This window comes from Eurosta solidaginis, chromosome 1 (genome assembly GCF_040869045.1).
Source record: "Eurosta solidaginis isolate ZX-2024a chromosome 1, ASM4086904v1, whole genome shotgun sequence".
NCBI classification, from domain to species: domain Eukaryota; kingdom Metazoa; phylum Arthropoda; class Insecta; order Diptera; family Tephritidae; genus Eurosta; species Eurosta solidaginis.
In genome coordinates this window covers 321,721,944-321,732,462 of record NC_090319.1, presented here as the reverse complement: position 1 = coordinate 321,732,462, position 10,519 = coordinate 321,721,944, and the positions used below count along the sequence as shown (strand labels likewise).

The following is a 10,519-nucleotide window of genomic DNA, read 5'->3' as shown; positions in this document are numbered from 1 at the left end:
GCGAGGCCGATCCGTCAAGCTCCACGTAGTGTTCCACTGGCGAAGCGGGAAGTTGTGAGTCAGATCATACAAGAAATGAGCGACAGCGGTGTCATCGAACCATCAGCTAGTCCATGGAGCTCACCGGTAGTACTTGTAAAGAAGAAGGATGGAGAAATGAGGTTTTGCGTGGACTACCGGAAGTTGAATGACGTTATGAAAAAGGATAGCTACCCATTGCCAAGAATTTACGACACTCTGGACTCGCTCTCTGGTACGAAATGGTTTTCCACACTGGACTTGAAAAGCGGCTAGTGGCAAGTGGAAGTGAAGCAGGAAGACAAAGAGAAAACAGCCTTCAGTGTCGGTGATGGTCTTTGGCAATTTACAGTGATGCCTTTTGGACTATGTAATGCACCAGCTACGTTTGAAAGACTCATGGATCAAGTACTGAAAGGTCTACATTGGAAAACATGCTTAGTGTACCTAGACGACATCATCGTATTGGGAAAGAACTTCGAAGAACATGTGAATAACTTGGAGGAGGTTTTCCAAAGAATAGCTGGTGCCTGGTCTGAAACTAAGTCCCAAAAAGTGTTCGATGTTTAAACAGGAAGTAAATTATTTGGGTCACAAAGTAACGACAGAAGGCATCTGTACTGCGAATGGAAAGATAGAGGCAGTAAAGGATTGGCCAAGACCACTGAACCTGCATGAATTGAGAAGTTTTCTTGGGCTGTGCCATATTACCGCCGATTTGTACCAAACTTTTGCAGCGTGGCCCATATCCTCCATGAGCTTACAAGAAAAAATAAAGCTTTTGAATGGAAGAAGGAGCAAGAGGTGGCTTTCCAAACATTAAAGGAGCGTTTCTGCACTGCCCCAATGTTGGCATATCCGATTCCAGGAGCAACATTTATTCTAGATACAGATGCGAGTGGATATGCTATAGGAGGCGTTTTGTCACAACTGGTTGATGGACATGAGAAGGTAGTTGCATATTACAGCCGTTCAGTTTGAAGACCAGAGAGGAACTACTGCGGTACACGGAGAGAGCCAACAGCCTTGGTAGAGTGCATTAAACATTTTCACAAATACCTCTACGGCCAGCGATTCCGCGTCAGGACAGATCTCGCAGCGTTGAAATGGCTTCTGCAGTTCCGTAATCCAGAAGGACAATTGTCACGGTGGATCGAGCGACTACAAAGCTATGACTTTTCCATTGAGCATCGAAAAGGTAGTAACCATGGCAATGCTGATGCAATGTAACGAAGACCATGTAATTTGGAATGCAAGCACTGTTCAAAGGCCGAGGCTAAAGAAGACATTATAGATGTCCGGCTAATGACTATAACATGTACGGATGAATGGGACAAGGAAGTGTCAGCTAGAAGATATTGATCTGTCACATGTTATGCAAGGGCTTGAACGGAACGAAAGACCAAATAGAGAGGAGATGTCAGCGAGTCCCATTGCGAAATTATATTGGGCACAGTGGAACAGTTTAGAATTGATATCCGGTTGCTTACATCGAGTATGGGAGAGTGAGGATGGTCAATGCAAGAAGAAACTGATAGTTGTTCCCAGTAAGAGGATTCCTGACGTGCTCAGCGAGCTGCAAAATGGTTCAAGCGGATGTCATCTTGTAATAACGAAGACGATCGAGAATATTAAACAGAGATTCTATTGGGTTGGTTGCCGTCAGTCGGTCACTGAGTGGATTGCGAACTGCGAGGTTTGCAGCAGAGCGAAAGGGACCAAAACCCGAAGTCATGGCCAGATGAAGCAATGTAACTCATGTGCGCCATTTGAAAGGATCGCTATGGATGTCGCAGTGCCATTTCCTACTAGCAACTGCGGAAACAAATATGTACTGGTGGTTATGGTTAGCAGAAGTGTTTATAAACAATTGGGTTGCAAGCTATGGTGTACCAATGGAGTTACATTCTGACCAAGGCAGGAATTTCGAATCAGCTGTGTTCCAGGAAATGTGTAAATCATTGGGCATTCGAAAAACATGGAGAACTGCATTACATCCTCAGTCCGATGATATGGTGGAACGTTTCAAAGAAAGTAGTAGACAAGTACCATAAGGAGTGGGATACACACATATCATAACATTTTTGGCAATGACCTGATTGAAGTTTGGGATAGATGCCGATGCGGAGAGAAATGTCAAGAAATCTACTGGTGTCTTGGAAGAAGAGCTGAGAGATGTACACGATCTGGTAAGGCAACGAGCAAAGATTATGAGTGGCAAGATGAAAGCCAGATACGATAAAGCAATTAATTCGGAAGGTTTTCACGAAGGAGATTTGGTGCTGTTATACAACCCACAACGAAAAAAAATTTTGCCCCCGAAATTGCAGTGTAATTAGGAAGGTCCATACAAAGTTGTAAAACGGATCAACGATGTAGTGTACCACATACAAACCATTGGCAAACCACGAACCAAAATGAAAGTGGTTCATTTGGAAAGGCTGGCAGCGTTTATATCGAGAGATTTGTCTGATCGGACAATCAGACATAGGTGGAGGGCAGTGTGACGAATATTAGCAACACTCAACTATAAGCCAATACTAAACAGTGACTTGTGTGGACATCAATAAATCAGTCATTACGTCTATACATATGTCCATATAAGCAGCGGAGAGCAACGCACAAACACATGCATATATCTGAGATACTCCGAAAAGTAGGCAATAATTTGTGCAAGTATCACTCCATATGCACGCGCATATGAGAATCTATAAACGTAGGTATAGCTGGTAATTTCATAGCTGGTAACTAACTAGTAAATTCTAGAAATAGAACCGCCTAGAAATATGCCAACGAGGAAACCAAACAGTATAAAAGCAGCAACAGTTGAGGCACGACCAATCAGTTTGATTTAAGCAAGCTACAAGTTGCGAAGTATAAGTGTTATTGTAATCTAATAAAGACCATTTTTTGCATTATTCAATATTGGAGTTATTTATTCAACAGTTTAGTGATTCGAACGTTAGCAGAAGATTTGGAATAAGGGGAAATTCAGTAAATTCGTAACAATACTATCGTGGTCTCATCCTTCGCCTCTTTCTATCACCCGCTGAAGATAGCCGCATATATGGCCCCCATATTGAACATCTTCACATGCAGTTGACTATTGAAGGGATTTACTTATCCATATCAATTGGCATAGGTTATTGGTGCCTTACCCTAAAATAAGTGATGATTTCATAAGAAGAAAATTTTGTATTTTAACTAATTTTGAATACTTCTTCTTCGGTACGTTTATATGTGATATATGTATTTAAAACAAGTAAGGAAGGCTAAGTTCGGGTGTAACCGAACATTACATACTCAGTTGAGAGCTATGGTGACAAAATAAGGGAAAATAACCATGTAGGAAAATGAACCGAGGGAAACCCTGGAATGTGTTTGTAAGACATGTGTATCAAATGAAAGGCATTAAAGAGTATTTTATGAGGGAGTGGGCCATAGTTCTATAGGTGGACGCCATTTAGGGATATAGCCATAAAGGTGGATCAGGGTTGACTCTGGAATGCGTTTGTACGTTATGTGTATCAAATGAAAGGTGTTAATGAGTATTTTAAAAGGGAGTAATCCTTAGTTCCATAGGTGGACGCCGTTTCGAGATATAGCCACAAAGGTGGACCAGGGGTGACCCTAAAATTTGTTTGTACAATATGGGCATCAAACGGATGGTGTTAATGAGTATTTTAAAAGGGAGTGGGCCTTAGTTCTATAGGTGGACACCGTTTCGAAATATCGCCATAAAGGTGGACCAGTGGTGACTCTAGAATGTGTTTGTACGATATGGGTATCAAATTAAAGGTATTAATGAGGGTTTTAAAAGGGAGTGGTGGTTGTTGTATAGGTGGTCGCCTTTTCGAGATATCGCCATAAAGGTGGGCCAGGGGTGACTCTAGAATGCGTTTGTACGATATGGGTATCAAATGAAAGGTGTTAATGAGTATTTTAAAAGGGAGTAATCCTTAGTTCCATAGGTGGACGCCGTTTCGAGATATCGCCATAAAGGTGGACCAGGGGTGACCCTAGAATTTGTTTGTACAATATGGGCATCAAACGAAAGGTGTTAATGAGTATTTTAAAAGGGAGTTGGCCTTAGTTCTATTGGTGGACGCCGTTTCGAAATATCGCCGTAAAGGTGGGCCAGGGGTGACTCTAGAATTTGTTTGTACAATATGGGTATCAAATTAAAGGTATTAATGAGGGTTTTAAAAGGGATTGGTGGTTGTTGTATAGGTGGTCGCCTTTTCGAGATATCGCCATAAAGGTGGGCCAGGGGTGACTCTAGAATGCGTTTGTACGATATGGGTATCAAATGAAAGGTGTTAATGAGTATTTTAAAAGGGAGTAATCCTTAGTTCCATAGGTGGACGACGTTTCGAGATATCGCCATAAAGGTGGAGCAGGGGTGGCCCTAGAATTTGTTTGTACAATATGGGCATCAAAAGAAAGGTGTTAATGAGTATTTTAAAAGGGAGTAATCCTTAGTTCCATAGGTGGACGACGTTTCGAGATATCGCCATAAAGGTGGAGCAGGGGTGGCCCTAGAATTTGTTTGTACAATATGGGTATCAAAAGAAAGGTGTTAATGAGTATTTTAAAAGGGAGTAATCCTTAGTTCCATAGGTGGACGACGTTTCGAGATATCGCCATAAAGGTGGAGCAGGGGTGGCCCTAGAATTTGTTTGTACAATATGAGTATCAAAATAAAGGTTTTAATGAGTATTTTAAAAGGGAGTAATCCTTAGTTCCATAGGTGGACGCCGTTTCGAGATATCGCCATAAAGGTGGGCCAGGGGTGACTCTAGAATTCGTTTGTGCAATATGGGTATCAAACGAAAGGAGTTAATAAGTATTTTAAAAGGGAGTGGGCCTTAGTTCTATTGGTGGACGCCTTTTCGAGGTATCGCAATAAAGGTTGACCAGGGGGACTCTAGACTTTGTTTGTACGATATGGGTATCAAATGAAAGGTGCTAATAAGTATTTTTAAAAGGGAGTGGGCCTTCGTTCTATAGGTGTTCGCCTTTTCGAGATATCGCCATAAAGGTGGACCAGGGGTGACTTTAGAATATGTTTGTACGATATGGGTATCAAATGAAAGGTGTTAATGAGTATTTTAAAAGGGCGTGGGGCTTAGTTCTATAGTTCGAGATATCCCAAAAAGGTGGACCAGGGGTGACTCTAGAATGAGTTTGTACGATATGGGTATCAAATTAAAGGTATTAATGAGAGTTTTAAAAGTGAGTGGTGTGAAGGCGTTTTCCAGATATCGACCAAAATGTGGGCCAGGGTGACCCAGAACATCATCTGTTGGATACCGCTAATTTATTTATATATGTAATACCTGCCAAGATTTTAAGGGTTTTTTATTTCGCCCTGCAGAACTTTTTCGTTTTCTTCTAATTAATATGGTAGGTGTCACAACCATTTTATAAAGTTTTTTCTAAAGTTATCTTCGCGTCAATAAAACAATCCAATTACATTACCATGTTTCATCCCTTTTTTCGTATTTGGTATAGAATTATGGCATTTTTTTCATTTTTCGTAATTTTCGATATCGAAAAAGTGGGCGTGGTATTAGTCGGATTTCGTTCATTTTTCATACCAAGATAATGTGAGTTCAGGTAAGTACGTGAACTGAGTTTAGTAAAGGTATATCGATTTTTGCTCAAGTTATCGTGTTATCGGCCGAGCGGAAGGACAGACGGACGACTGTGTATAAAAACTGGGCGTGGCATCAACCGATTTCGCCCATTTTCACAGAAAACAGTTAACGTCATAAAATCTATGCCCCTACCAAATTTCAAAAGGATTGGTTAATTTTTGTTCGACTTATGGCGTTAAAAGTATCCTAGACAAATTAAACGAAAAAGGGCGGAGCCACCCCCATTTTGAAATTTTCTTTTATTTTTGTATTTTGTTGCACCTTATCATTACTGGAGTTGAATGTTGACATAATTTACTTATATACTGTAAAGATATTAAATTTTTTGTTAAAATTTTACTTTAAAAAAATTTTTTTTTTAAAGTGGGCGTGGTCCTTCCCCGATTTTGCTAATTTTTATTAAGCGTACACATATTAATATGAGTAACGTCCCTGCCAAATTTCATCATGATATCCTCAACGACTGCCAAATTACAGCTTGCAAAAGTTTTAAATTACCTTCTTTTAAAAGTGGGCGGTGCCACGCCCATTGTCCAAAATTTTACTAATTTTCTATTCTGCGTCATAAGTTCAACTCATCTACCAAGTTTCGTCGCTTTAGCTGTCTTTTGTAATGAATTATCGCACTTTTTCGGTTTTTCGAAATTTTCGATATCGAAAAAGTGGGCGTGGTTATAGTCCGATATCGTTCATTTTGAATAGCGATCTGAGATGAGTACTCAGGAACCTACATACCAAATTTCATCAAGATACCTCAAAATTTACTCAAGTTATCGTGTTAACGGACGGACGGACGGACGGACATGGCTCAATCAAATTTTTTTTCGATCCTGATTATTTTGATATATGGAAGTCTATATCTATCTCGATTCCTTTATATATGTACAACCAACCGTTATCCAATCAAACTTAATATACTCTGTGAGCTCTGCTCAACTGAGTATAATTAGTAATAAGAGCAATTCGAAAGTCGGCGAAAATTTGCGATATTCCATGGAATGCTAATACACAAGTAGGTATGGACATTTACACCTTTATTCAAGCCTGGTAGCAAAATTCTTCTAACTGGTTAGGAAAACGACAAACAACTTTTTATATTCTTATTGGGATAATAACGTTACCAGTAAATGCTAATGGCCCGGTTTCCTCGAAAGTGGTGCCGTTATATAGAGTTGAACACGTCAAAAAGGTAGCCATGTAAAAGTAATTATGGCCATACTAAATTCGTTCAAAAAAAATTACCATCACAGCAACCCATATCTGATATTCCGCTCCTTTTTTTGTTTCCCTGCGTCACTTTCCACGACAGCAACCCTGGTAATTTTGACACTTCGTTCAGTGTCAAACGCAGGTTCCACTGAGTTCCGCAATAGTTTGACACAGACCGAAGTGTCAAACGGCAGTGTGTAAGAAAGAGAAAGGAATTGTTTCCTTCTCAAACATATCATACTTGTAAACCTGTACTATGATCAACTATGATAGCCATTGTTTACTATATAGTTTGGCAGCTTAAGTAGAGGTTATGTTGCGAATAGAGTGGAAGGCAGTGGACTAGGCAGTCGAATGTCATATAATGAAGGAATGGTGTTCGGAGATTTTTCAAAGTTAAAAAAAAAATGATAAAAGCTTAATATAAATAAAACTATTGTTTTAATAACAACAAAAACGCCATATATATTCTGTATACATAAATTTGTAAGGATTATCTCACTTTAAAATTTGAATTAAATAATCTAAAGTTTTGTTTTGAAACTGAGTCGAGAACTGTGTGTGTGAATGTGCGAATTTTCGCCGATCAGCTGTTAGTTGCGCTACTTGGTAAAATTTACAATGATGATAGCTACCCACAAATCACACACAGAAGATTGTGCATTCACGACCTCTTTGTCACGAGTTCAAAATTGCTTCGTCCTGCGCAACTACGTCACTCTTGACTGCTTCAGCTAATGAAAGAAAGAGAGAAAAAAACAAGAGTTAAAGGAAAATTACGTAAAAGTTGCCCATAAAATAATGTTTACATACGCAATGCGCCACCTATAATTCCATCATGGTCTATACTATGGTTACTATAGTAATAAACAACGAAACGCCTTGACGCTTTATTGGCCTCTAATAAAGGACCAATTTATGGTGATTTATCCATAACCAGATAAAACAGCTGACCGAACCAACCTTATGGAAATCAATGTAATCGATTAATGAGGCCATACCATAACGCTAAAGCCGTACCATATCATAGCCAACCAATTGGTTTTTCGCCATATCCATAACTTAAAAATATTTGAGTTGGTGAATTTATTAACTTTTTGTATATTTTATTTATTGTTTTGGATACGTTTTGACTAAAAAACTTATTTTTTGTGGAATATGTTTATAATTTGGTAATTATATACGACAGCATGACACGGCTAATACGTGTCCAAAAATATTAAGAGAGGTGTCAACCACGCGTCTTGACATCAGTATTAATAATCCGAAACCGGAAAATAAAAATTTTAACTCGTTCAAAAGTTATTAACGAAAAACCGAAAATGACCCGGGGGTCCCTCCGAAACGGGGGGTGGAATCAATAATGTTTTTGCGCAGAACACCTTTTTGCATTGGCGGCCTTCGGCCGCGCTTATAAACAATTACCCTGGGTAGGTCCAACACCAGGTTTGGAGACCAAAGCTATATCCATACAAAACATGTTCACAATTTTTTTGTGGGTACAACAACATTACAACAACCACATGAAAATCGCCAACTTCAACTGCAAATATCTCCGGACAGAGATAAAATGTTTCTTTTCCGCCCTCGGATTATTGTTGTCGATGTATATACACGGCTTTTGACACGTCTCTCGATATTTTAGGACGCGTATTAGCGGTGTCATGCTGTCGTATAAAATTACCGTAATTTTTTACGTTTTCCTCATATTTATGAAAATGTCAGCTGTTAAAGGTTATGGCACCATTAATCCATCACAATGGAGATGGTTACGACTATGGCGTTAGGGTTAAGAAAGTTTAACTGACCCTTAATCAAAAAAAAATTTAACAGCAATCGAACACATCTTTCTTTTTAACTCGTCTTTTGTTGTGTTGGGCTTGAGAAAAGTTGTAATAAAGTGTGAAAAATAAATAAGTTTTCTGTCATAACTGAGTTTTTATAATAAGTCAACTTAAAATCATGACTTCTCTAGAGCCTGCCCAAAATAAAACTTGGGATTTATCTTTGTATGAATTGCAACGTAATCCTCAAGAAATTATCACCGATAATACAGAGATTGCAGTTTCCCCGCGAAGTCTGCATAGCGAATTAATGTGTCCCATTTGTTTGGATATGCTAAAAAAGACAATGACAACCAAAGAATGTCTGCATCGTTTTTGTTCCGATTGTATCATTACCGCATTACGTTCGGGCAACAAGGAATGTCCAACTTGCCGCAAAAAACTTGTCTCAAAACGTTCACTACGGCCTGACCCCAATTTTGATTTGCTCATATCAAAAATATATCCCAGCCGCGAAGAGTACGAAGCTATACAAGAAAAAGTAATGGCCAAGTTCAATCAAACGCAATCACAGCAGGCATTGGTTAATTCAATAAATGAAGGCATAAAACTACAATCACAAAATCGGCCACAACGCTTTCGTGCCAAAGGTTGTGGTGGCGGCCGCAATGGGGCCGTCGGTAATTCAGCAAATCCGAATAATGAAGGTGGTGTAACTAATGGGAACGATAGTGAAGTTGGTGAAAGCGGGAGTACCGCACCGCAATCTGCCACTGTTGCTATTGGTGCCCCCGTTGCCGCAAGTGCTCCGGTTGCTACTACTGCTGCTACAACTGCTACTGTTACTGCAGCTGAAGTGCCATCAACCCAATGCAGCACTTCGGCTGCTGCGGCTGCGACGACGACGGCAACAGTATCAGCATCTGCTTGCACTGCTAGTACCAGTCGTATGCAACCTGATGATGGTGGTTCAAATCCACCATCCATGCGTAGCACACCTTCGCCGGTACCATCAGATTTGAGTAGTTCAAAACTAAAACGCGCCATGTCTGTGTTAACATCTGAACGTTCTGAAGAGTCGGAATCTGATTCACAAATGGATTGTCGTACTGAGGGGGACTCCAATATTGATACGGAAGGAGAAGGTACTGGTGAGTTGGGTATAAATGATGAAATAGAATTAGTCTTTAAACCACATCCAACTGAAATGGCTGGAGATAATCAATTGATGAAGGCGTTAAAAGAAAATTGCATACGCTATATTAAGACTACAGCGAATGCTACAGGTATGTTTACATTAAGTTATACCAAGACCTAATTTTTCTACGTTGTATTTAATTATTTGTTACAGTTGATCATTTAAGCAAGTATTTAGCGATGCGTTTAACACTTGATTTGGGGGCAGAACTTCCCGAAGCTTATCGTATGCTTAATTTTTGCATATACATAGCTCCTCAGCCTCAACAATTGGTCATATTGAATGGTAATCAGACATTGCATCAAGTAAATGACAAATTCTGGAAGGTAGCGAAAGTAGTTATTACAAACAGGCTCATAAATTATACAGAATTACTAAATTATACATTTTTTATAGGTTAACAAACCAATGGAAATGTATTATTCGTGGAAGAAATCTTAAATAACTGTGCATGTATATCTTAAAATAATATTTCTACTTTATATCAAGCATATTTTACATAGAAATAAGCATTGAAACAGTTTGAACGTCATTTATGTTGGCTCAGAAGACACATTCTGCAGCTACAGGAATCTCTTATTGGCCGCATTATGTTTCCTTTCCCCAAGCAATAGCTTTGTATTAATAAAAATGGTATGTAGAATTCAAAA

At 39.3% G+C, this 10,519-nt stretch overlaps 1 protein-coding gene across 2 annotated transcripts; it reads left to right on the top strand.

Moving 5' to 3' along the window:
• Positions 1 to 8,743: 8,743 nt before the first annotated feature.
• Sce (E3 ubiquitin-protein ligase Sce) lies at positions 8,744 to 10,519 on the top strand. 2 transcript variants are annotated; one of them, XM_067772544.1, is made up of 3 exons: positions 8,744 to 9,957; positions 10,023 to 10,195; positions 10,266 to 10,519. In XM_067772544.1, exons 1-3 carry the CDS (start codon positions 8,850 to 8,852, stop codon positions 10,308 to 10,310), a joined length of 1,326 nt encoding a protein of 441 aa, XP_067628645.1. In that variant the 5' UTR covers positions 8,744 to 8,849; the 3' UTR covers positions 10,311 to 10,519. The 2 variants fall into 2 exon arrangements, with proteins under 2 accessions (XP_067628645.1, XP_067628638.1); XM_067772537.1 differs by having other exon boundaries at positions 10,023 to 10,204.

Bases quoted from the DNA above. Each gene is read 5' to 3' on its own strand.
- Sce (XM_067772537.1), top strand. From the start codon at position 8,850: ATGACTTCTCTAGAGCCTGCCCAAAATAAAACTTGGGATTTATCTTTG. The intron at 9,958-10,022 runs GTATGTTTACAT...TATTTGTTACAG, and splicing joins GACTACAGCGAATGCTACAG to TTGATCATTTAAGCAAGTAT. The intron at 10,205-10,265 runs GTAGTTATTACA...CATTTTTTATAG, and splicing joins AATTCTGGAAGGTAGCGAAA to GTTAACAAACCAATGGAAAT.